The sequence below is a fragment of the Canis lupus genome, chromosome 23, assembly GCF_003254725.2.
Source record: "Canis lupus dingo isolate Sandy chromosome 23, ASM325472v2, whole genome shotgun sequence".
In the NCBI taxonomy this organism is placed as follows: domain Eukaryota; kingdom Metazoa; phylum Chordata; class Mammalia; order Carnivora; family Canidae; genus Canis; species Canis lupus.
The window spans coordinates 7,506,540-7,534,152 of NC_064265.1; the positions used below are offsets into that span (position 1 = coordinate 7,506,540).

Sequence of the window (27,613 nt, forward strand, 5' to 3'; positions counted from 1 at the left end):
CTTTTCTTTTATTCTTGTTAAATCAGGCATAATTTTCTAGTTTTCTACATTTCTTGGCCTTTTGCACGTGAGGTCAGCTATAGAGTCCATGGATTCAAGCTGTCACTGTAAATAGGTTTCTCTTTCAAAACAGCATTTTGTATTTACTGAGACCTTATTTGATGTCAGCCGTTTTGTGTACTGTATCTCATTTAATTAAAACCACATTCTGAAAAAAAAAACAAAAAACAAACAAAAAAAACACCTCACAATCTGTGTCATGGGTGATACCATTATTGTGATTTTGCCAAAAAGGGAACTGCAGTTTAGAGAGGGTAAGTAGGTTGTCCATGGCCACAAAGCCATCAATTGGGAAAGCTGGGGCAACTGTTCATTTTCCTTCAAAGGTGGTGAATTTAGCCATTATTCTCTAATGGTCTCTCATGAGGGTGAAACAGCCGTCCTAGAATTTCCCTGTGGGTCACCCACTTTTCATGATGCCATGTCTCCCTCTTGACCCAGGACATGATGATCTGGATGCAAACAAAGGGTGTAAAGCACTCTCCCTCTTGACCCAGCTCCTCAACCTCCTCATGATCTCCCGGAGAATCATTTATTCTAGCCACTTGAGTATCTTTGATATCCTGGGGCCATGTTAAGTGGGGTTGGTGTTGCTCAGTATTTCCCACACCTAATGCTAGGTTCCACTCACGTGACCATAAGAGGGACACAATGTGCGATGCTTCCTGAGAATTAAGACGTACTCTGAAGCATTAAATGAAGCATCTGCGTTTCCTTCTTGGAAGTATCTGACAAGGGGCCACATGACCTGGGCTTTTGCTTCACTGAACATGTTACAGTGGTTCCCTTTCGCCCAGCGCACCAGACGCTGTGAGATGCATATCCACTCACCCATCTTCCTTTGCCAGAGGAGGGAATGGAAGCTCAGGCTGAACCCCGTACCTAGGGCATCATCGGTGAAAAGGTTCAAACCCAGGGTTTCTGACCCCAGAGCCTTGCTCTTTCCACCACACCATGCTGCCATTATTTCACCTTGCTGGGATGGAGAAGGGCAACAAGGAGGCTCAGCGCTGGATGAAAGAACCAGATAGGTACCTGATCCAAAGTGTGTCCACACGTGTCCTAACTCCTCCGGTTTCCTTCTATCCAGCGCTAGAATTGGAAAGCAGGCTACTATCCAGCTAGGAAATGTGCAAAGGATACAGATGGGCAGACATTCCCGTCAGAAGGCAAAGTGATTCAGTTTGAAGAGATTTTTGAGGCTCTTCCCCTGCCCCCTGCCCCATCACCTGCCCCTCTCAACCCTGCAGCAGAGACGGCAGGAGGGCTCTTCCCTCTCTGTGGCACCTGGAGTCTCTGAAGTGTCTGAGATTTACATGGGTGAGAATCAGGGAGAGCAAGACAGCCAGGTGTGGATAATAGGCTCAGAGAGGTGCTAACGAAATACTGCGGAGGCACAGCTTCCATTTAGTTGGCAACAGTTCCTGGGTTTTCTCCACTTCCCACCACTTGGTGTTAGACTCAGCTCTAGAGGCAGAAATTCTTCATAGCAGCCAAATCCTAGAAGCAGATTTACTAGAAGTGAAGCCTGACATTTTTGGTGTGTTTTAGAAATAATTCATGGAAATCTGTGTAATTTCCCTACTGTGTATGCCTGGAAGATAGCAGAAAACGGGTTCCTTGTGAGAATCAGGAGCTCAAGCTACAACATTGAGGAGAAGCTTGCTTTTAGAAGCACATGTTTAGCCAGAGGGTTTTCACACTGAGGGCTTTGTGTGGCTTTTGGGAACGGTGTAGAAATCACGGGAGGCTCTCGCTCCGCTTAGCCTTTAATTATGATCCACCTTTCCTCAATGTCCTCTCTCTTCTGTACTCGCTGTGGCACAGAAACCTGAAAGATGTAGCTTTTGGCAGGTGTCCTGGGTAGAGGTCAGTATTTCTCACCCCACCCCTTTATAACCCTGAAAAGAGAGTTGGTTTCAGAAGGTTGAGGGAAATCCTGATCATGAAAGCACCGGGGCCCATTGACAAGGCCTGAAAAGGCAGTCATCCATCTAGTTGGTTAATGTATTCGGCTCGGTTGCTGAGTCTTTTTATAGGTTGGGTATTGAGGCTGGTCAGTGGGCCTAATTACTCTTTGCTGAGTTTAGCATCAGATAGGAATTCTAGAAAGTAAACATATAATAACCAAATGAGTAGAAATTGGTTGTTACAGGTGCTGTGAGGACGATGACCAGGGTCAATCATGCTAAGTGTTGGGGGGAAAGCATTGAGGCAGAGGGAATAGCCAGTGTGGTGGCCTGGAGGCAGGGAGGGGTGTTTAGAGGGGCAGCTGGGAGGCCAGTGTGGCTGCAGTGTGGTGGCCAAGTGAGCCGTGGAAGGAAGTGATGATGGAGAAGTCTGCAGAGCCAGTTCCCGAGGGGCCTGGTGGCCATGCTCAGCTAGTGGGTCTAATTAGGTGGGCAATGGGAAGCTACTGAAGGATTTGCAGCAAGGGTATGTGGTTTTCCTTGCTTTTTCAGAAGATTACCCTGGCTTTTGCATGGACAATGGGCAAGAGAGGAGCAGGAGAGCAGGCGGGGAGCCAGAGAGGAGATTCACATGGTAGATCTGGCAAGAAGTTGCCATGCATCCCAGTGACCTGGGGAGAATTCTAATTCTGCCCCTGCCGTTCCATTACTGTACAACTTTGGGCAGGTCTCCTCATCTCTCTGGCATTCAGCTGTTTGCCGCTCATAAAGAGGGACAAGTATTTTCTCATGTGGTCTCTGGAAGGAATAAGTTTTCATAAAGTCCTCTATAAACCTGGACCATATGCTTATCTGAGCCATAATATGATTCATATTGAAAGGAGGTGGACTCCTGCAATGTTGGAAAAATCACTCAGCTGCCCCTGCATGAGCAACATCTTATTACAGCCTGGAGCTAAAAAGATGCTTTGTTTCTTTACTACCATCAATGTCTCTCTAAGGGCGGGCAACTGGTGAAAAATCACACAGTGTGGTCATTTATATGTAGTCATTTACTGGGCTAATAACTTGGAATAGTTGAGCCTTTTTTTTTATTCCTTTAGCTTCATGTCTCTGCTCACCATCTGTGGGTGACACACGAGTGTGATAAAGTGTGTAGGTGTGATGGAATGCCTGATGGAGGCTCATTAAACCTTCCTGCGGTCACCCTCCCACTGACAGGAGTCTACATGCTTCTAGTGCCCACTTGGTGCCAGTTGACCATCACTGCCCCTGGTCCAGTGGAGTACTAAAGTCTCATACCCCAAGAATCTTGATGTTTTTAGGGGAAAGTCACATAGTACTTATTTTGAGTTTGAACAAAGCAGTTCTATCTTTCATCATGAGTCTGGCCATTCGGAATCCTTATGTTACAAAGAAATATCCTGTTTCAATCACAGTTTTCTGGTACGGCCCTGAACAGATGCTGAGATTTGCTGCCCTATCATCCAAGGGGTTCTCCAGCTCCCAGAGAGACCAATTTAAAAATGCTGGCTGGAAGTGCACTGCAGTGGTAGAAATATTCTCCATAGGCATGTTCAATACAGTAGCCTCTAGCCACACCTGGCTTCCAAGCACTCAATGTAGCTTGTACAACGGAAGAACTAAATTTTAAATTTTGCTGCATTTTAATTAGTTTAAACTTAAATAGCCCCTGTCGAGTTAAAGGCTTCTGGATTGGACAGTGTGGTTCTAGACAAATGTTTTTTTTTTTTTTCCTCATGGAACACCCATCCTCTGAGCCCCAAGGGTTATGTGAATCCATGAGCTCACAGCCTATTCTGATATCCACCTGAGAACCTCACCAGAATTTGTGTCTCCCGTGGTGACACTGCAATGCGGACTTGTTGTTGGACAGGCACAGGGGGTCACTTTGCCACCTCGGGATTCACTGCTGTCTGTGTGCTGAGATTAAAGTGGCACTGAGGGGCGCCTGGGTGGCTCAGTCAATTAGGCATCTGCTTTCGGCTCAAGTCATGATCACGGGGTCCTGGGATCAAGTCCAGAGTCAGGCTCCCTGCTCAGGGAAGAGTCTGCTTCTTCCTCTCCCTCTGTGCTTATGTGCAGATGCTCACTTGTGCACTCTGTCTCTCTCATGTTTAAATAAGATCAATCAATCAATCAAGTGGCATTGAGAAGGAGTCTTTGAGAAGGCTGTCCACAGAGGGATGCATGTCCCCTGTCTGCACAGACAGCTGCTCTGAGCTCTGGCCTTCTCCTGTTTGGTCTCTTTGGGTGCCCAGCAGTGGCCATGTAGGGCAGCAAGTCTGAGTGAGGGAGGGTACTTGCCACCTCCTACTCTTGGTGTTGAGATTGTCCCTACTAACATAGACACTTGAGAGTCAGTAGTCTCTTGGCACATGCCCACTTTGTGGGCTGTGTGAGAGATTTCTGAGGAACAGTGACCATAGGAGTGGGGCTGTGACAACAGCAAGGAGGGCCACCCCTGGAGAACATGAGCATTTTCAGGAAGCCCTTGCTGAATGGCAGGCAGGTGGGTGGAGGAACTAGAAGACCCACTTCTGGATTTGAGGGTAGAAATCAGGTGGCTCACTTGTGCAAAGTAGGAGAAGTTGCAGGTTACTCCAGGAAAGATGGGGAAGTAGTGTAAGAACAAAATACTTGGGCTCACCCTTGTTTTTTTCAGTCCCTAGATGAGGAAAGAAAGATTTATAACATGTGGAAGCTCAGTGGTTGAATGAGTGTTAATTGTCAATGACATCTAATTCTCTTCCATTCTGGAATTTGATGACTGTGGGAGTCCTGCCCCTCAAATTAAGGTATCAGCATTCCGCATAGGGGGAAGTCATGTATATTCTATGTAGCAAAAGATACTTGAAGGATAACAGATGAATATATGATGGAGAGCAACTTGCCCTGGACTTAGAATATAACTTTTCCAGGGAAGAAAGGGGTTAAAATGTCTGGAGCTGTCAATTACAGTAAAGAGGTGTTCAGAGCCCATAGAATCTGGTAGAAACAACATCACTGCCCCAAAACAGCTCAGAGTAGGGAGGCTGGGGCCCTGAAGACATGGTTCCATGAAAGGACTGCTGGTTCTTTTTTAAAAATCAAGTTGAATGGGAACCAACTTTAATTTGGGGATAACCCTGTTTCACCACTGGTAGTCATTCTTCAAAACTTTTTTTATTTGTTTTTTTAAGAGAGAGAGCACAAGAGCTGGAGGGGAGTGAGGGGCAGAGGGAGTGGGAGAGAGAAAATCTCAAGCAAGTTCCACACTCAGCACAGAGTCCCACGCAGGGTTCAATCCCAAGACTCTGAGATCAGGACCTGAGCCGAAACCAAGAGTCAGACACCCAATTGACTGCACCACCAAAAATTAGCTATTTTTATTCCTGCTGGGATAGCCAGGCATGAAAAAGCCAAGCAGGGCTTTTCACTAACAGGTAATCATCCTAATGGCAGCCTTGGCTTTCCATACTTGGCACATCTTTGTTGACACCCTGAATTTGAACTGATCTACTTATAAATTGGTGTTTGGATATGTATGGATTTATCTGTGGGCTCTGTATGTCCAGAATATGCTTTTAAATATTATGATCAAATTTATGTTGATTGGGGAGGGTAGTGATTTATCATAAAAGCCTCAGGCATTTATGTTTCCCTTTCCAATATAAAAAGTGTTCTTAATTTACCCACTGAAGAGGTTAAGATAAAATAAATCATAGATACAGCTTGAATATTATTTCAAGAACACAAAATTCAGCTACTTTGAAAACAAGGAGTTTGGGAAAATCTCTTCAAAGGTAAACCCCCCAAAGTGTTAACTGTTTTTTCTTTTCTGTTCTTCTTTTGGTGTGTGATCATGTGAATATCAATGCAGAGAGGCTTATATTTAGTGGTAAATGGGTCAGTCACCTAAGACTTACAAAACAAAAACTTTGTCATCATCTTTGACTCTAGTTATGTGAAGGTTGCTGGTTCATGTGAATCAGTTTAGACAGGTGTGTCCTTGGGGCTCAGATAGTCCATTGGCACTTATGAATCATTTTAGACGAGCTTGCCCTTGGTACAAATAATGCTGCGTTTAGAATTCCTGCAGGCTCTTCCCCATTCCAGTGAAAGGCTTTTTCTAGTCTTTTCGATGCCAACTAAGTGAGTTATTCAACGCTTCTCTGCACATTCTTGTGCCAGGTACAGTGGAAGATTTATCAAAGAATGATGTGGTCTCCACCCATCGCAATTGTAAGCAGCTTTGTTATATTATCACTAAATCTGAGTGTTTCAGTTATCTACTGCTGTGTAACAAACCATCCTAAACTTAATGGTATGGAACAATAGCTATTGTGCTCATAGATTCTACAGGCAAGGACTTTGGACAGAACATACTGGGATAGCTCCACAATGCTGGGGCATCAGCTGGGAGAGATGTGAATGGTTCAGAGCTATGTCCAAGCTTCTTCATTCACATATCTGCCACCTTGGCACAGGAGTGGCTAGAAGGCTGGGTATAGCTGGGCCTGGCCCCTCCAGCATGATATTCTGGGGGCTTAAAGGGAACATACTTCTTGGGTGGCTGTTAGCTTCTTCCAGAGCAAGCATCCCAAGAGTACTAGGTAGAAGCCATGTGACTTTTTCTGCCCCAAGCTAGAAGTCACATAGCATCACTCCCATTGTGTTCCGTTGGTTACAATGGGTCCTGAGATCCATCTAGATTGAAAAGGAAGAGAATTGGACTCTAGCTTTTGATGGGGGAAGTATCAAGTTCAAATGGCAGAAGAACATGTGGAATAGGAGATATTTTGCAGCTATCTCTGGAAAATACACTCTGCAAGAGTAAGTAAGAACCCAATTGGTGGTAATTATTACTAGATGACAGAGAGTCCCTTGGGGAAAATGTCTTGGGATGAGATATTGGGATTCCCCTTGAATTTTGGAAGAGGAAGAGCAAAGGGTTCATAGGGTCCATAGTAAGGTTAATAAGTACAGATGAGGAGTCTTGTTAGTGGGAAAAAAAGGTACAGGCATAGACTGGCTGGCTGGTTGAAGGATCTGTTATATCTCCTGAATTAGATTTCACATTTTTTTCCAGCTTTACTGAGATATAATTGACATATGACATTGTGGAAGTTTAAGGTGTACAGTGTGATAATTATGTGACATGTATATATTGGGAAGTGATTACCACAGTAAGGTAAGCTGTCATAACCATCACCTCATCAGAGTTCCAATTTCTCTTTCTGTGTGTGGTGAGACATGTTAGATCTACTCTCTTAGCAAGATTCAAGTATATGGTACAGTATTGTTAACTATAGTCACCATACTGAACATTATTAGATCCCTAGAACTTATCCATCTTATAACTGGAAGTTTGTATCCTTTGACCACCGTGCCTCCCCATCCTCCCACCCATAACACTTGCCTCTGGCAACCACTGGCCTACTATCCATATACAGGTGAGATCATACTGTATTTGTCTTTCTCTGATTTGTTTCACTTAGCATAATGCCTTCAGGGTTCATTCATGTTATTGCAGATGGCCAGATTTCCTTCTTCTTCTTCTTTTTTTAATGGCTGAATTACATTTGTGTGTGTGTGTGTGTGTGTATCTCACATCTTTTTATCCACTCATCAGTTGGCATTTAGGTTGTTTCCATGTCTTAGTTATTGTAAATAATGTTGCAATGAGCATGGGGTGCAGATATGTCTTTAACATAGAGATTTCATTTCCTTCGGATATATATACCTGGAAGTGGAATTGCTGGATCATAAGGTAGTTCTGTCTTTAATCTGAGGAGCCGGGATCCCTGGGTGGCACAGCGGTTTGGCGCCTGCCTTTGGCCCAGGGCGCGATCCTGGAGACCCGGGATCGAATCCCACATCGGGCTCCTGGTGCATGGAGCCTGCTTCTCCCTCTGCCTGTGTCTCTGCCTCTGTCTCTCTCTCTGTGACTATCATAAATAGACAAATTAAAAAAAATAATCTGAGGAGCCTCCATACTGTTTTCCATAGTAGCTGCACCAATTTACATTCCCACTAACACCGTACAAGGGTTCCCCTTTCCCCATATCCTTGCCAACACTCATTATCTCTTGTGGATTTTTTTTTTTTATAATGACTGTTCTAGCAGCTATGAGGTATTACTCATGGTTTTGATTTCTCTGAAGATTAGTGATTTTGAGTACCTTTTCACGTACCCATTGGTCCTTTGTGTATTTTCTTTGGAAGAATGTTTAGTTCCTTTGACCATTTTTTAATGGCTCATTTGGGGGTTTTTGTAATTGTTTTTGTTTGCTATTGAGTTATCTGAGTTCCTTATATATTTTGGATATTAACTTCTTATCAGATATATAGTTTGCAAATATTTTCTCCCATTCTGTAGATTGCCTTTTTATTTTGTCTATCATTCTTTTGCTATGCAGGAGCTTTTAGTTTGATACAGTCCTACTTTGTTTATTTTTGCTTTTATTGCTTATATTTTTGGTGTCATATCCAAAAAAATCATTTTCAAGACCAAAGTCAGGGAGCTTTCCAGAGTTTCATAGTTGCAAGTCTTCCATCTAAGTCTTTAATCTATTTTGAGTTAATTTTTTGAGTGGTATAAGATAGGGATCCGTTTCATTCTTTTGCATGTGGATATTGTATTTTCCCAGCACCATTTATGAAAGAGACTTTTTTCTCATTGAGTGTTCTTGGTTCCCTTGTCAAATATTGACCATATATTCATAGGTTTACTTCTAACCTCTGTTTTGTTACATTGGTCTGTGTTTCTACTTTGATCCAAGTACTAGACTGACTAGGCTTTCATTATTATAGCTTGTGGTATACTTTGAAATCAGAAAGTGTGATACCTCCAGCTTTGTTCTTTCTCAGGATTACTTTGGGTATTTGGGGTCTTCTGTGGTTCCAGACAAATTTTGGATTGTTCTTTCTATTTTGATGAAAAATGCCATTGCAATGTTGATAGTGATTGCATTGAATCTGTAATTGCTTTGGATAGATGGACACTTTTACAATATTAATTCTTCCAATCCATGAACACAGAATTTAATTCATTTCATTTTGTCATTTAATTTTGTCATCTTCAATTTCTTTCATTGATGTCTTATGAATCTTTTACCTCCTTAGTTAAATTTATTCCTAAGTATTGTTTTTGATATTATTGCAAATGGGATTGTTTATTTTCTTTATTTCTTTTTGAGATAGCTTTGGAATTTTTAAGGGGCAGGTCTGTTTAACATTTATCCAAGAAGTTGAGATTTATTTTTCATTCTCTGTTTAATTAAAACTCATAGGTCAGGGGCTCCTGGGTGGCTCAGTCAGTTGGGCACCCAACTCTTAATTTTGGCTCAGGTCATGATCTCAGGGTCATGGGATTGAGCTCCACATCAGGCTACAGAGGTGTGGAGCCTCAGGGTGTGGAGCCTCCTTGAGATTCTCTCCCTCCCTCTGCCCCTGCACCCCCTTTCTCTCTAAAAACAAAACAACAACAACAAAAACCTCATATGTCATCTTATTTTTTTAAATTTTTTAAATTTATTTATGATAGTCATACAGAGAGAGAGAGAGAGAGGCAGAGACACAGGCAGAGGGAGAAGCAGGCTCCATGCACCGGGAGCCCGACGTGGGATTCGATCCCGGATCTCCAGGATTGCACCTTGGGCCAAAGGCAGGCGCCAAACCGCTGCACCACCCAGGGATCTCTCATATGTCATCTTAAATTTGTACAAGGTTTCCATCTAAGGCCAGGTGGGAAAGGAAAAGAGGCTTATCCAAATAGAAGGGAGAGAAATGAGAACACCTGATAAATCCAGAAATGCAACAATAATTCAGCATCTTCTGTGATTCCTGACAACTTTAACAATTTCTTGGGATCATATCCATAAACTCTGAAATGATACACATACAGACCTAATTTGTCTAAGCTGGAGTTTCACTACTTGAGGAAAAATAATACCTGTGAAGAGGTTATACCAGGTAACCTGTAAGAGCATGTGGTTCAGTCCTGGGTGTTGGTGATTGATTAGTGTCACTGAAATGCGACAGGTGCTGGTGCTGAAAGGACCAGAACTAAAGGAGTCCTTACTCAGAGCGTCCCTTTGCCAATGTTCCAACCCTTCCCCATAAGTAAGAAAGCAGTATCCATTTTCTTTATTACTGGGTTGAGATCCCACAGTATCCAGTAACCCGAGAGTGCTAAGAGGTGTAATAAATGGTATTTATTAAGTAGTTTAAAAAGGTTTTCGTGGACCAGCATAACATGCTTCTTTTGAATTTAAAGATACTTAGAATAGCCAAGGTTAAGAAGAAGGGACATATGAAAAGAAAGGCAATAAAGAGGTGTGAGATATATAAACACTGAAAGGAAGTAATGGCAGAGCAAAGCAATGAAGTTTCAGGTCAGTGTTAGTAAGATGTCTTGTGTATTGCACATTAATTGTAGGAGTAGGATCAGTCCCCTGAGTAAAGCTGGCTTTCTTAGGAGGGGTGATCTCAGATTCACCAATGCCGCCTGTTTTGGTTTTATCCATTTCTGTATGCATACACCTCAGCAAATGTTTATTGAGTGTCTGCTCTGTCCCATGCATGGGGACATACTGAGATGAATGCAATATGACCTCAGCTCCCAGAGCGTTTTAGTCTAGTTTGGGAGGTGAGGAATATGTCAACCAATAAATGCCATGTGTTGCCTTAGATATCATCTCAGGAGGACAAGAACAGTGGAGGCAGAAGTAAGCCATCCCCTGGGTGAGTCAGGGAAGGATGAGCTTCAGGAAGAAGAGACTCAATAAGGAGTGCCTGTTGGGGGTAAGAAAGTTGACAGGAGAGGGGGGCTGCCCAGTGGATCTTGCAACATGGCAGCTGTTGGTGATCTTGACCAACCCAATGGAAACAGAGCAAGAAGAAGAATGAAATAGACCAAAGACTGCACAAGTTTTGATGAAATTCACTGGAATTTTAATGACCTTGTTTTATTACAGGTTTGAGGGGAGCTACTTTCTTCACTTGCTAAGCTGCAAATTAATCAGAGAAACTGTGCTGGTTCAGTTAACCCCCAAGCTGAGCAGATAGGCCCACTGTGGTTTGAGTAGCTTGGAAATGTTGTGGGGTCAGTATGTTGACTCTTTTCTTCATTTTAGTCACGGTTCAGGATTTTCACACACCACCAAGGTCTAGGGAAAGCTTCTCAGCTTTCTAGATACCCTCCCAGGGCTCATGAAGCAGCAGGCCTGCCCCGGGAAGGTCAGGATTCCTTTTGTAAAAGCAGTGAACACTACATGTAGCCCAGGGAACCTACTCTCTCTCCCCTACCCCTCCTAGGGCCTCACACAGGGAAACAGATGCTTTCATATAACTCTCAGCATCGAAGCAGATTTGCTCTACTCTTGCCTGAAATAACTGTCCAGGATGGAATTCTTAAAACCCCAGGGGCCCTGGTATGATTTTGAGCCTAGGCCTTGAACCTGTCATAAAATGTAATGGACAGTATATTTTTAACTGCTGAAACCGGGGAGTTCATATAACCTATGAAGACTGAAGCAACATCATGCTTCTTTCTGCAATTTTAGAAGCATATTTGGAAGCATTTCAGAAACCACAAGATGGTTCCTCTCTTTGTATCATTTACCATTTAGACCAAAGTTCTTGACCGTTTTTGTACATGGGCTGCTTTGGCATTTGGGAGAAGTCTTTAAAAACAATGTTTTTGAGTGCATACAGTAAAATACATAGAACTTTGTAAAATATGTAGATTTATATATCGAAATTCAGCTATCAGTGTTAAAAAGAAAACCCACATTTATAATATTACTTTTTATTGATACATTAAATAATGAGATCTGGCAATTTTGAAGTATTGATGAGCATGAACAATATTTCAAGGACTCTACAACTGTAATATAATGTGAAAATATCTCAGATTTCTACTGATGACAGAGTCGTAAGTCTTTCTAATACTTTAGTGGTTTGCTGTCTACATTTATAATGAAAGGAAATGCCAAATTTCAGTGAGAGGATAATAAAAATGAAGATGTAATGTTTTTCTCTCCATCCAAGTTCACAGACCCCTGAATTCTCTTCTAGGTTGAGAACCTATGGCTTAAGATGTAATTTTGGTTGAAGGTAGAAAAACAATTCTACAGTTTGCATGGCATACATCATAACTCTTCAGGGATGAGGAACTCATTATTAATTTTGTGGATGCTCCAAGCCCCAGTTCCTTTATTAACTTTATCCCTTTCTTGCCACTCTGCCCTTTGTAAAACTTGGAGCTGAGTGCACTAGAGACAGTGGTGCTTTGTGAGCAGCTGGAAGGAAGGAAGGAAGGAAGGAAGGAAGGAGGAAGAAAGGGAAGAAAGGGAAGAAAGAAAAGAAAAAAGAAAGAGTTTGCCTTGAGGAAGCCTGGGGCTGATCTGTATCTTTAACCCACCCCAAGCTCCAAGACTCTTTCAGAGTGCTAGTTCTGTTCTTTTTGAGAATAAATAAAAGAAAAAAAAAGAATAAACAAAGGAAGGGCCTGGTGAAACTCTGACTTGAAGTACGGGAGCACAATAATCAATATGGTAGCCTGTGTAGGACCCCAGACTCACAGCACTGTCGTCTTGGGATCTGCTTGTGTTTTGGTCAGACATGAGCTCAGGTCTCCATCCTGCTTCAACTACCTCCTCTCATCTCTTTAAGGATATTTCAGCCAACAGATTCTTTTTCTTCTTTAAAAAGCCAACAGATTCTTTTTTCTTTTTTTTCTTTATTTATTCATGAGAGACAGAGAGAGAGAGAGGCAGAGACATAAGCAGAGGGAGAAGCAAGCTCCCTGCAGGGGGGCCCAGGGCAGGCCTCAATCCCAGGATTCCAGGATCATGACCTGAACTGGAGGCAGAAGCTCAACCACTGAGCTACCATGGTGCCTCTCAGCCAACAGATTCAACTTGGGATTTATTATGTGGTATCTCATATCTGCTTCCCCAGGAGCAGAATCTGGGGGCTTCTGCCTGAGACTGACAGTGGGGCAGCCTCTCAGAAGTGGGGGAGGCAGAACAGGGCAGGGAAAAGTTGGGTTAAGGATGTGTTCTCTAGAGAAGTTGAGCCTCAGCCTGGTCCCATGAAGAAGCCCTAGAGTATGAATACATCCATACAGAGGCCAGTGGATGGGCTGTCTGACCTCTGTATCAGCCAGCTGGTGAAGTGGGGCACATTTTAGTTTTCTAGGATACATAAAAAGTTACAGATTTAGCAGCTTAAAACAACACCCATCTATCATCTCAGTTTCTGTGGGTCAGGAGCCTGAGTGCCCCCAACCTGGGTCCCCTTGTGTAGGGCCTCAAAACTACAATCCAGCTGGTCAGCCAGAGATTGATTTCTGCCCCTTGTACCACTTTGACCTCACAGTGTGGCAGTAGAGATAGGCACGAGGGTTAGTAATTACATTGTAGACCCATGGTGGTCATGCAGGCTGGAGTGCAAACAAGGAGGAATTTGCCACCTGCAGACCAGCATGCCCTGGGAGCTCGCAGAGCTGGATTGGGTCACTTTTGAGACCATTCCCAGCTCTCAGAATGCTGCCTCATGGGCCATATTTCCCTCTTGGTAAGAGACTGGGAGCCACAGGATCCAAAGAGCTGTGTGAGGCATTCGTCCTCACTGCAGTTCCAAGACTTCTCTAGCCAGGGCCCCCTCCACTTCTCTGACTCTATTGCATTCACATTCCACAGAATCTAGGAGTGCTGGTGCTATGACCTCGGTGGGTCTATTCACTCCTCAGCCCTCGGTGTTTTCATCTCTTTCATGAAGGGGGCATAGGAATTCCCCTTGGGTATGCCAAGGGGTTGAGAGTAGATGTTGAACAAGACAGTACTCTCCCTATGTCCAAGTCCACATTTTAAGTAGTGTGTGTATATGTAGAAGTATGTCTGCTACCACAACTTTTTGTAACACTCAGTTATGATGTGAGGTCAGGTTCCTGGACGCAGAGCTTGAAATATGGACTCACTTGCATAGGATTTATTGAGGGGGTGTTCTCAGGAAAGGGCAGTGAGGAAAGTAAGAGGGGGAGGGAGGGGTCCCAGCTGGAGACCAGCCTCAGCCTGATCCTGTGAGGGAGCTCTGGGACATGAAGTACACCACAAAGTTGTCCTACGTTTCAGCAAGGAGTATCCCCTTTTATACCCTCATGGCAGTCAGTCATCGCCAGTGAGGAGAAAGGGGGACATAAAACCTATTTTATAACATGGCTCCCATCTAACCAAGAATGTTTCTCTATAAGAAGTAGCTGTGAGCTTGTGATAGCTGGCATGCAGCTGGGGGATGGGTGCTTTAGCCCCATAAAGGTCCTGTCCTCCTCCCTTTCCATTCTCAGTCAGTCCTTTAGATCACCTCTGTGGTTCTTATCCTAAGGCTGGCTTACAAAACTCATGACAGTCCCCATTGCCCACAGAATTGAATGAAAGAAAAAAGAATTGAATGAAAGGCCTTCATCTGTTTTCAAGGTCCTGCAACCTGGTTCTAGGCTACTTTCTCTCACTGTCTGCAGCCCCTCCCTGCTCCTCACCCTGTGGTCTTGCCCCACAGCCCCTTTTCAGGCAGTACCAGTGGTAACGGTGATGATGGTGATGATGATAACACAGGTGCCCCTGGCTGTTACTCAGTCCCAGGAGCTCTCCATGGTGCTTGACGTGTATGGTCTCCAGTCTTCACAATAGCCATGAAGGGTTGATTGTGTCAACCCATCTTACAACTGTTCAGGTTCAGTGTGATGAAGTAACCAATGTCACACAGTCTGTAAGGGATGGAGCTTCGACTCCCTTGGACCCAGAACTTATGTCAAAGTCCTTGCTTCCCACCCTGTCAGTTGCCTCTGTTCCTCAGTCATACAGTGGTCTATTAGACCTCCAGATTGTCTCCACTGACTGATACAATAGCCCTTATACCTGTTCCCCTATCAGGCTGCTGAACTTCCAGTTCTTCCTCCAGAGTCACCACCTCTCCACGGAATCTTGATACCCCTATCCACATCCCATTCAGGATCCAAAGTGATTCCCTCTCACTGGGTTCTCACAGTTCTGGAGTGGGTACCTTCCCCTCTGCATCTTGACTTTTTGCTCACTACCCTTCACCCCCTGCCTGCATCCTCTCTGCTTCCCCATGCCTAATACGGTGCCTGGCGCAGGCACACAGCAACCAAGTGTTGGCTGAACGCAACCCTGATGAAGGTCTTTGGGAGGGCCAACCATAATGTCTGTCCACTCACCTTTCTACCTCCCTCCACATACACCTGTCATCCCTAGCACTGAAGGATCCCTGAGAGCCATGTCCTGCCTACTGCTGCCACATCCTACCTTGTTGGACAAGGGCATGCTTGGTCTTGTCTGAGAGACTATGACCTCAAGGTAGAGCTGACATCCGATTCTCACAGCAACACTACCCAGCCATGAGTTAACTCACCCCCAGAACTGGTACTATATTTCCTCCCTTCCTACATTTCAACAATGTAATGACAGCTTTTCAGGCAGGAGTTGAGGAGGGGAAACATTCTCCTGATAAATGTATTATTCAATGCTAAGATGCATCCCAGCTTCAGAAACTTTAAATGGGAGGTAAGGAGAAATCCTTAAAATTAAGGAAAGAGAGGAATAGAAGACAAAATAATCAAGTGCCAGATTGGGTAATGAGGACCCTGGGGTTCTAGTTGCAGGGTGGGCCATGACTGGAGGGTTGGTGTCCTCAAAGAAAGTTTCATAGAAGGAGCAGCTTCGAGCTGAGTCTCAAAGGGTAAAGTCCCATCTTGTGGGAAGAAGAGCATTCCAGGCATGGGAACAGCATGAGTGGGAGCAAAGGTCAGAGGTGGGACCTGAGCAGATGCTCAATTGTATCCCTGTCCTCACAAGATGCAGGGAGAGGAGACTGATATCTCAGGGTTTTCAACTGCCTGCTGAGCCAAGTAGGTCCCCGCCTCTCATCCCCATGTCTCCTTCACTTAACAGCCGGAGACTGCTGAGTTTCAGCACAAAGGCCACTTTTAACTCTGGCGGTCCTAGAGCATCTGCCCTGACGTGAGGACTGAAGGCTGACACACCATGCAGATACAGAACTGATGGCTGAGATGATGTGGGAAAAGGGTGGTGGAGAGGAAAAGCTACCTATGCCAACTCTGCTCATTTTTCTTTCTTGGGTTATGTTTTTAGCATTTTCTTTTGTGTTAGTTTCTTATTCAACTACAAGTATTTTTCTAAGCCACTGTGGGGGCTTGGGGATAGGAGATGAGAAGAGAGAATGAAGAGAAGAAGGGCAGCGCAGTAGATTAGAAGTCAAAATTTGGTTCTCCCTAGGGGACATGCTGACTGGATAATCTCCATGCTGGGCCAATTTTGTCTGGTGTCTTTTAGCCAACAAATGATGTGTGTAATTATCTGTGATGTAATTAACATGTCTCTTTGCAAAGAGTGTTACACAAAGATGTGACATGTTCTTAGAAGATTGTTTCTAAACAGTCAAAAGTCCTAATCCCCCATCGGCATATTTTGGAATGGATGCATGCAGAGAAAAAGAAACAAAAACAAAAACCAGAAAACATATCAACATACATAACAGCTAAATAAACAACACTCTCCCCCACCATGCCTCTCTCTCTCTCTCTCTCTCTCTCACACACACACACACACACACACACACACACACACGCACACATACAGAAACTCTGAAACACAACAGCAAACCATTTTCCGGATATCTAGCTAGAGGTTGTTTTATCTTTAAAGGGGAAAAAGCTTCAGTGGGTTTGTGATTTTCATGCATAATGTATGCAAATGTGTCAGCTGAAGAGTCATTGATGGCTTCCTGAGCATGGATGCTAGCCAGAAAATAATACATACCAGACTAATGATGATACCTATTTCCATAAGATATTATGTATAAAGGAATCTGTTGTCATAATTAAAATTTCTAATCTCACTGAGAAACTTTCAGAAACAAGACGTTCTGAGTTGCTCACCACTTATTTCCGCCTCTCATGACAGCATTACTGGAGTTCTTTGAATTCAGCTGAGCCTCAGAGCCCTGTCTAGTCAGTGTTTATAACTGAACTCGTCCAAAGATAAAGCTTTCTCTCTTCCCAGGGTAAATCTCATCTTGTAAGACTCTTATAAGTCATTTGTGCTTTTCGGAAGATTTTGCTTAAAATTATTTCCAGGAATTTTTCCCTCCGCTTTAATTTAAATTTTCATTTATTTTTTTAAATTTATAGGACTCTAAATGAAATCACACTTGGCCTAGTTTATTCTCTCATAAAATGAGAAATCGTTTCTTGCTACATGTGGAGTTCATAATAAGAATCCATTTTGTAATAGGGCAGGGCGTTTTTTTTTTTTTACAGACATTCAAAGTTGCCATTTAAAAATTATGATAAAAGTAATAGGCACTATTTATTGCTCACCTACATGGTGCTAGTCATGGTGCTTGATTTTTTGTATATTTATCAAGAGTATTATATCGTTAGAAATATATTTTCCCTTCACTTGCGGCCTCTTATGTGTCTGAACATTCCATCTTTTTTCATCTCCATGCTCGAAGCCGGATATTTTCTGTTGCCTTACCTTCTGGATCACTGGTCTTCTGCTGTGTCCAGTGTGCTCTTCAGTAGACCTTCTCTGGTCTTGACCACTCTCTTCTGCTGGGTTTCTGCATCTCATAGCCCTAGAGTGCTAATGGAATCAGCAAGTACCTGGGAGGAAATATGATGTTGAATATCAGCCTCTAGATGCTTCTCTTCTCTTTGGGATCCTAGTTCTCAAGTCCAGGCCACCTTAATAGCCCTTAGCTCTGTTTTATCTTCACAGACTCATAAGAGTACCAGAAACTCAGCTCAGAAACTGGGCCTCTGAGCCACCACTTCACATTCAGTTTCTTTGCTTCCCATTTTTGCTGCTTCCAAATCCACACCTGGCTGCCACATATTGGGGTCTGCTCATTGTCCTTTCCTTCCCCTTGAGACCCTAGACTCTGAAGTCCAGCCTCTCCGTAGTTTTCTAATACCTTTAAACAGGTGTGTGTATGTGTGTCTGGTGGGGGGAGGAGCAGTGTCCAGCCCTGCTCTTATCTGTGTTGAGGGTGGCTCTACAGTGTACTGTGTTATTACTAGAAATGTAAAAGCCTCACCTTGCTTTTCAAAGAATTTTCAAGCTTCTGAATATTTTGAACTGCCTGAACCATTGAACTGCCATTGTAATCCTTCTGATTAGATAGATAAAGGAAAAAGCATTCCACTTTCATTCCACTTTCAGGGTTTCTCTATTCGTGGGCATGCCTTCAGGACAGTCATGGACAGAAGTAGAGCCCATTGTAGGGAGAAATAGGCAGAAAGGATCTGGGGAAGGGACAAAAAAATCTCCTGTTTGGAAAAAGAAAAAATACCAAGGCCTCTTTAAAAAACACTTAGAGGGTTTTTCCGAAACCAATTATCTGGCTTAATGCTAGAGGCTTATTTGCTGACCTTCTAGGTTATTTGCACATTTAAAGTGAGGCCAGCCCTTCCTGTTTTCATTTAGTTGACCCCTGCAGCTGCTAGTTAGCTAAGAAAGATGAAAACTGTTTCTTGGGAGAAAAGCAGCTGAGAAATAGGTTTCTAATTCACAAGGCAGGTCTGGGTGCACAGGTGCTCAGGAACTGCTTGCTTTGGGTCTTGGAGCAAAGGCTGGACTTGAATCACTTGGGGGTAAGGGTTTCCCCCACCTAGTAACTCATGCCCTCTTTCGGGCAGGTATGTGGGTTCCTGTGATTTGATACTCATTATACTCACCGGTGAAATTCTGTGATTCCACAAATAAAGGAGACAAAGACTTTGGACCCCCAGACAACTAGACACCCCAGGATAATGGGGCAGAGCAACCTCTTCTCCAGTAGCAACCCTGGTGGTAGGTGGCACCTGCTTCCATGGCCTTCCCCTGCAGGATTTTCCATCTGAGTTACTTCTATTTCATTTTTAGAGTGAAGTAATCAGTTAGAAGGAAAAGCCTTGAAGGACTTTCCATAAGGAATGGGAGTCCATAGGAAGGCATGTTGTTCTGTGGCCCTCACTCCCTCTTGCTAACAGACCTTGCAAGGCCCCATAGCCCTCTCTAGGGACCCCAAGATAATGTCTTTGCATGTGAAGTGAGCCAAGGAAGGATGAAAGGTTGTCGTCCAAAGGAGGGCAAAGCCCATCCCAGGGAAGATGGTTGAATGGGCTCGTGGTATAAGCAGAGGACCCATGGTGGGTCTGTATGAACCCTACCAGGGAAGGCTGACGCTGGACACTGGGGCAGGGAAATGGTTTTGTAGATGAGAAAAGGAGGTGCTGAGTTTTAGGGCCAAATTGATCTAGTCAGGGAGATTCCTTACAGAGTTAGTCTGGAGACAGGAAGGGGGTTTCTGCGGTGTAACAAAGCTCAGTATGTCTACACCCAAGCTCTCTGCACATCTGTCCTTCTGGTACCACTATGTTGAGTGGCATGTGTCCATACACTCACTCATGCAAGCTGAATGCTAGGGCATCCTCCATAACTCTTGATGGAAGAGAGGTCATCCTCATAGCCAGTCCCCAGGTCCTACCACCTTTTCCTCCTGAGTTACCCTCTTGTCCCTCCCCTTTGCTCCATCACCACTGCTGTGTCCTGGCAAAGACCTTCACAATCTTCCCTCTGAAGCCCTATGGCGGCCTCCTCCTATCCTGCTTGTCCCCAGGCCTATCCCCATCAGTCTACTTCCATTCTACAACTAGAGGGATCTTTCTAGAATACAGCTTCCTCCAGCCTCTTACTGGCCTCCCTGCCTCCCATCTTACCTATCAGTGTAAGAAACCAGAGGGATTCTTCTCTAACATAGCCTCTATCATCACTTTACCCTTCTTGCAATTGGTCCCAGCTTACAGGATGAAGTCAGCACAACCTGTGAGAATTCTGAGATCCGTTCTCTGCTGCAGCCTCTTCTCTCCCTACTCCTCCCCGTGAGCCCTACTTCCCCACTTTGGGAATCACATGCAATCCATTGGACACCCCATGTCCTCTCCATCCTGCTGGGCCAGCCTGCTTCCTGCCTGTTCTCTGGCCGATGTCCTTCTGTCTTATAGCTGAACCCGGGGCACCTCCTCTGGGAGGCCTTCCAGAGGGATATCTCACAATGTCTAGGCCCAACATGGTAAAATGGAATTTGTCTGCTATTCCCCAAACCTCTTCCTCCTACATTCCCTCCTTGTCACCAAGCACTGGGCTCTGGCTCAGCTCTCCCTCCCACACCTAGTCCTGCTGATTCTACCTGTGTAACATGCCTCAATCCCTCTCCCATCTCTGCCCCACACTGTCCTTCACCATCTATCCCAGGCTATGCCCCACTCCTGCCCCCAGAAACCTGCCCTCCTGCTACACTGAGCCATTTTCAGTTTCCTGAAGGAATAAGTTTTCATTCCTCTCCATAAGCCCTCCACCTGGTAAGTCTCTCCCTGTGCACTCTTTTTGGACTGGATAACTCCCACTTGTCTTTCAGGCCTCTACTTGATGTTACCTCATCCAAGAAGCCTTCTTGGACTTCTCCAGGCACATGGGGCTGGCCTCTTTGGGGTTCCCAAGCTCCTTGTGCTATCTCTGCCACAGACAAGGCCTTCCAAGCCTCTGTCCAAATCAGATGTCCCTCATTTGAATTCCCTGAAGCCTCTTCTGTTCTGTGCATGTTGCACTGGATTGTCACTACTTACCTCTTTCCCCCAGGGTCTTTCTTCTCTGTTTCTTTTAGAGCCTGCACATGGCCTGGCACAAAGTTAAGCACCCAGTAAGTTTCAAATTGAGCATATGGTAAGTTTCCTGTTAAACCTCAGTCACTACCAAGTCTGCCACCAGCCTGGGCAGCGTTTTCCATGGGGCTCCTTCCACTTTCAGAATCAAGAGACTCCTGGTAGATTTTTAGTGCGAAAAGGTAGATTCTTGCCTTTTGGTCTGTTGAGTAAGTGCTGTACTATAGAAGCTTCAGTTTGCAATGGTGATTTTTTTTTTTTTAAGCAGTGAAATTTCAGTGATGACAGCCTTTGCCAACATGGTAAGCCTCCTCTATCCTAAGGAGTTCCTCCACTAATTGCAGTGCTGATCCGAGGGAGGCTTGCAGAAATGAAAAGGAAACCACTAAACGTTGCTGCCACTTTTCCTTCACAGCTCAGATAAAATAAACAGAGTGTGGGAGGGGGGATGTCCTCTTGGGGGTGTTGGCACCTTTCAAAATGCTGCCCCTGAGAATTTCAGTATACTGGGGCCTCTCAAATTTGTAGAGCAGCTGAGTGCCCAACATCACTTTGAAATATTCTTGGTTCACCCTGATGCGCCAATGTCCCAGGTTTATGGAGCCCCACACCTACTGAGATTATTTGTAAGAATTGGAGCAATGTTGGCATATACACCCCTTGATGAGAAGAGCCTTGCATTATTGTTGGGCTATTTGCATGATTTCGTAAAATATCTGGCAAAGAGTGCTGCATCTCTGTTTACTGCCAGTGATTACAAAGTGGCTTCAGCTGAGTACCACCGCAGAGCCCTGTGAGGGTCTAGTGACCACCCACTGTTATGTCTGGTATCTGTAAACATTCTTTTCATTCTTAGTCTTTTTCTTGTATCATTAATGATTGTTAATTATTGTTAATGTATAACAGGGCTTATGTTTCGGTTTGTTTTCTGTTCTGTTTTTTTTTTTTTTTCTGTTCTGTTTTTAAACAGAAAATGAAAGGAGTACAAGCCCCTTTTCTCATTGCAAAGTTGCTACCAGTGTACGCAGTAATTAGATGAAGAAGAAACATTCAGTAGAACATTTTATTGCCTAGTTGACGACATTGCTTAAATGCTGGTGGTTCTATCCCTTTGACTACACAATTTTCTAATATGTGTTAATGCTACGTGACAAAATGCCCTGATTCCTAGTGCCAAAGGTTCAACTTAATGTATATACCTGAAAACCCGTGCATTTGTGCTCTTTTTTTTTTTTTTATGGTGCTTGAAGTAAAACAGCTCATCCTCTGCAAGCCCATCTATGTTGTTCCTTAGGCATTCTATTTTTGCTCAAATTGTTGAAGGATGGTGATTTGTTTCATGGTTTTTGTATTTGAGTCTAATGCATGGTCTAACATGACAGAAGCAATGCATTATTGTGTAGCCATGGTTTTCTGGAGAAGTTGATATTTTAGGAATTGTATTTCAGATCTTAAATAAAATTTGTTTCTAAATTTCAAAAAAAAAAAAAAAAATGCTGCCCCTGCCCCTGCCCTCGCCCATGGCTCAGTGTGTTTTTGTTCCCTTCTGCCCAGAGCCACCAGGACATGTACTAAAGGCTGTTTTTTTTTAAAACTTCTTCATTAAAATAGGTTCTTGCCATCAGTGCCACAGCACAGCATCTGCACGCCTATGTGTCTGACTTCATTACTCATTCCAAATAAGAGACCCCAGTAAGGCTTCCCTCCTTGGTGAGTCTGGCTTGATGGCCACATGTTTAGGAACAGTGCTCACCCACAGACCCAGTTTCCTGGCTGTCAGTAACTCCTATTCCTACTTGTATGAGAAACAGCCCTCACTCCTGCCCCTTGTCCTCTTAAGTTAACAGGTGATGTTTGAGGGTGATGTCAGAACTGAAAGCAGTTGGGATAGCCTTTAAATAGTTTTTTATGGACTTCAGGGAAAGGAGTTTTGCTTCTGGTTCTAAGAATGAGTCTGGTTCTGCCACTTATTATTAGCTTTGGGGTGAAATGCAATTTATGTGAGCTCCTGAACCTCTTGTTGCCTCATCTACAAAATGGGAGCAATAGTCTACCAGGTCAGGTGGAATGTGGATTAGATAAAGTAACATCTTGGCCGAGTCTCTGGAATACATGCATTTGGTAGCTGGGAAATGATAGGTCACTTCTCTCTCCCCCACTCCCAGATTCAACCTTTCCCCCAAGAATAAAAACATAGTAACTGACCTACTTCAACACAAAGGATTTAAAGGAAAAGCCATAAGATAGGCAACCTTAAAACAACAACAACAACAACAACAACAAAACCACTGAGGCATTTATTTGTAAAACCATGAAGATTGCACTCTCATTGTTCTTTACACCCCCAACAGTCTTTAAATTCTGCTTAGCAAAGTCAGCAAGGCAGAGGAGATCTGTTTCCCAGGTATAGGTTTTACTCCCAGAGAGGACATAGGTATTAAAGACCTGTCCCTCAAATCTGAAGGTCAAGAGAATTTTCTGGAAGCAGTTTATCCAGAAGGTGCTGGGGTTCTGTGTATTGACTGAACCACCTCCAGGATACATGCTATGTGAAGAAAATAAACTGCAGTATGCCATGAACTGCGATTGGCCTGCATACACTTAGATTGGACCCATATCCAAAAATGACAGGCGTGTCTGCCTCTGGAAGGGGGCTCTGGGTGTCAGGGAGGGGCTGGAGCCAGTTCCTCACTGTGCACTTCTTGGGAACTTTAGAACTTTCTATTATTTTGAACTCAGCTCTAATCTGTTTGAAATTCCACCAGACTTCGCACAGAGAGTGGTGTGAAGTCCTTGGCTCTGCTCATGGCCCCATGGTCGGCTTCTGCCCTCCTGCCCAGCTTCTATCAGTCCCTGACAGGGCCACTGCTTCTCTGCTGGTTCCCTGCCCGTGACAGATGGAGAGTAGTGGGGATGTGGCTTATTGGCGCCACTCCTCAGATTTGCCCCGCTCCACTTGGAAGCCCACCTCTCACAGGGCATGCTGGCCCTAACGTGGAACTACCTACCCTGTACCCTGCCTCTAACCAGAGACCGTGAGACTGGGGGACCCAGAGTCCCCAAGAGATGGTGACACCTTGTGCCAGAAGGCCAAGAGCTCCAGGGTTGAACAGATGTGACTCAAATCCTTTTCAGCCTTGTGCCCTGGGGAGTGTATCCTTGCATTTTCCTTGATCTTTTCTGGATGATGGAGGGTAGGAAGTCCTAATTCACAGGGCTTGGGCATGTTGCTCTTCTGGTGAGAACACCTGGCCCAGTACCTGGCATCTTGCAGGTGTTCATTATCTGTTTGCTCTCTTCCTTCCTTCCCTCTCCATTCCTGTTGTGACTATCAACCTCTCATTCCTTTGGGTCTCAAAGCCCTTTGGTGTCAGAGGAAAGAACATAAGGCCACCGATACCTAACCCTGGGAAGACAAGAGTCTCCTCAGTGTCCTGGGATCTCCTGTCCTGGCACAAGAGCCATATTTATCTCTGTACAAAAGACCCGTGGTCATCCAAACACTATGAATGCAGAGGGTTAGCTTCCAGCGTGAGTGCAGATGCTCTCCTACCCGTCAGCTGGCTGAGAAGAATATTTGGAAGACGAGTAAGGTAATGTGTTCCATATGCTAAAGAGAAGATGATTGAGCATCACGCAAGGTAGAGTGGGGAAGCCCCCACTCATTATCAAGGTGACCTTAGACAAGACGTTCCCTGCGCTCCACCTCAGTTACCTCATCTGAAATATGAGAGCAATAAAATCTTACCTCACAAGGGTGGTTGTGAGGATCATATGAGGCAATCCATGTGGAAGGTCTTTATAAACTGTGAAATGCTCTGCACGTGTCGGCCAGTATTAGCAATTAATGTGACTGCTTGTTTATTGTTTCAGCGGAGAGTGCAGGACGTCATCAGCCCCATCGTGTTTGAAGCCGCCTACAGCCTGGGTGAGCATGTGACTGGGGAGGAGGAGAGAGAACTGCCAGCCCTGACACCAGTGCTCCGCTGGAAAAAGGGACAGAAGATTGCCCAACAGAATCAGGTCAGAACCTTGATGCTCACGACCGGGACCCAGGGTGGCAGGTGCCTGTGGCAGAGGCTGCGGCCCTGCCTGGCGGAAGAGGGCACAGGCACCCCCCCCACCGCACCTCCCTTTCCTGATCTGCGAAATGATAAAATATGTGGTTTGGGGGGTTGCGTCTAACAACGACATGATTTAAACACATGGAGTCTCTTCCCAAGTGGTTATAAACTTATCTTTTTTAAGTTTCTGAAGTTTTTATCTTGAAAATGTTAAACCTACAAAAAGTTGAAGAAACAGCACAATGGACATATACCCTTCACCTAGATTCACCTACCTTAATATAATATAATATATAATATAATAATTCACCTATCACTAACATATTATAATGTATAACATAGTAATTCACCATCATTAATATATAATGATAAAAATTTTAATAATATTATTATATCATTATTTTGAAGATTATCAGCAAATTGTCCTGTAGACTGTCCCATAATCTGGAATTGTCTGGTTGTTTCCCCCAGTTAGTTTCAGGCTAAACATTTTCACAAATTATTTACACAGATGATGCTGTATCCTTCCACTTTATCACTTCAGAAGGCAGTATCAGTTTGACCCATTATTCATTATAATTAAGATAGATTACTTAGCTAAAGTGGTGTCTACCAGAACCCTCCTTTGTAAAAGTATCTTTTCCCCTTTTTAGTTACTATGTAGTGTGTGAAATAGGTGAAGAAGATAAAGAACACACTCATCCTGATGAACACTGTTTACTAGCTAGAACCGTGGAATCACTGCATCGTACATTCAGTATACATCTCTTCACTCTGGTTATCTACCTCATTCTCTTTCTTCTTGTTGTAGCGTTTAAATTGATCCAATAAAGCATGTTATTTGAAAACCAAAACCAAAACCAAAACCAAAACCTGCATCATCTTCTTTTGCCACTGGAAGCCAAGGACTCAAAGGCTCCAGAAGATGGCAGACCACAAGATGGAAGAAAGTCAAGGATCCGAGTTACCAAAAGGCAGACCATTTGTTAATCCCTAATTGGAATTTGACTGAGAGAGAACTTAAATTTCTCTTAATTTAGGACATTGAGATTTTAGGGCTTCTGGGTTACTACAGCTATTATATTAACAAATATTGACCCGAATATAACACTGCATATTAACTATACTGGATTTAAAATTGGAAAAAAAAGTAACCTGGGGAATGATACTTTCTTTTTAATACATCCTTTTTTTTTTACCCCCTCTACAGTCCCAGTTTATTACGGTGTAGAATGGAGATGCACTACAAGTAATGGTTATGACCTAAGCACAGAGAATCTGAGGTCAGACAGAACCTGAATTTAACCTGGCTCTTTTTTTTTTTTAATTCAAATTCAACTAATTAACATTGGTTTTGGAGGTATTGGTTTTGGAGGTAGAAGTAAGTGATCTATCAGTCCTATGTAATACCCAGTGCTCATTCCATCACGTGCCTTCCTTAATGTCCCTTTGAGGTCATGAACTGGTTACTTGGCTCCTGATCTTGACACCTGTTCCCAGACCAGTTCCAGAGCTTAGATCACATAGGAGGTGCTCACTAAATGTTTTATTGGTGAGGGATTGAGGGAGGTGAAGAAGTGAGAACATCATCTTGTAGAATTGGTGGTTGGTTAGAAATTCCCAACCCAAGCATCCCTGGAGCCTAGAACATGATGAGTGCTGGTGGGCCACCCATCCTGTCTGATGCTTATCAGATTCTAGGACGTGCTGCTGTATAGAAGAGCTTCAGAACAATGTCAGGGACAGGCCCTCCAAGTAGGAGTGGGCTGGAGTGAGCCCATGAGCTGACTCTGTGCGGCAGTGCTGCTTGTCTGCCCTGAGCCATCTGTGAAATGTGCAGCACCACTACTATCCAGGAAATATGAAAAGAATCTGTTAGTCCCAAATCTGTTTTCAATCTTTCCTCAACACCCAAGATCACCACAGCTCCAAGACTATGGTGAGGGGACGGTCAGGCAAAACTGCTTTTTGGCCAAACGAACCTATGCAGGGTGGGAGCAAAGTTGTGGAACCACTCACCGGCCCCACCCACCTGCTGACTGCACTGAGCGTAGGGGAAAATTAGCACGTCAGTGAGCCGTGCCTTGCAGATTAGAGTTGCGAACAAAACCACAGAGACACAGAGAAGTGTTTGAGGTTTGTGATATGCATCCAGATGTTCATTAAGTGGTGAGATTTTTACCAAGGCATCCCAGTTCTCTACCAAAGTATTTCCCACATGGTCTTGGGTCAGGTTCCCTAGAAGCAGAGCCTGAGGCAGGGACTTGGGAGCAACTGGAAGAAACAAGGAAGTAAGGGAAGTGGACGGGACTGAGTAAGGATGTGGCATCAGCTAGCTTAGCTGAGCTGGGGAACTCAGGAGGATAAATTATACCAAGAAGTTGTCTTCTTGAGGCAAGAGGGCTTTTGTATCCTCTGTTAGTCAACCATTGGCTGGCTGTCCAGTGTAGAAGGGGAGTGTGGGTCTCCTTGAAGGAGATTCCCTTCAGCTTTTCACAGTTCTCTGTGGAAGGACACAGATGTGAGCTGTTAGCTACCTACACATCAGATGGGGGATGGGCAGCAGTTGTGCATGGGTGTAGGCAGGGCTCCCAGGACCTGCCACACATATACACACAACCTACTGGCAAATACTGATTTTTTAGGTCCTTCTTTTTATTTCAAACATGAACTTCTTTCAAAACACAAGTACCCTGGAAGGTGACTGGTAGGTCCTACTGTTATTGACACTTGGAGTAGGCTGGGGTCTCAATGAATCAGCCTAATCAAAGCCAAAGATGCAGGGACAGATGAATATGAAAATGCCCTTTTTGGTCACTTCTGGA

At 44.1% G+C, this 27,613-nt stretch overlaps 1 protein-coding gene across 3 annotated transcripts in view; it reads left to right on the forward strand.

Moving 5' to 3' along the window:
* The window catches only part of ITGA9 (integrin subunit alpha 9), a 354,014-nt gene that overhangs the window by 145,857 nt on the left and 180,544 nt on the right, over positions 1–27,613 (forward strand). For all 3 annotated transcript variants that reach the window (XM_049099727.1, XM_025461318.2, XM_025461319.3), the window contains exon 16: positions 24,598–24,747. In XM_049099727.1, the coding sequence (XP_048955684.1) occupies positions 24,598–24,747 (150 nt within the window). The remainder of the gene's footprint in view (positions 1–24,597; positions 24,748–27,613) is intronic.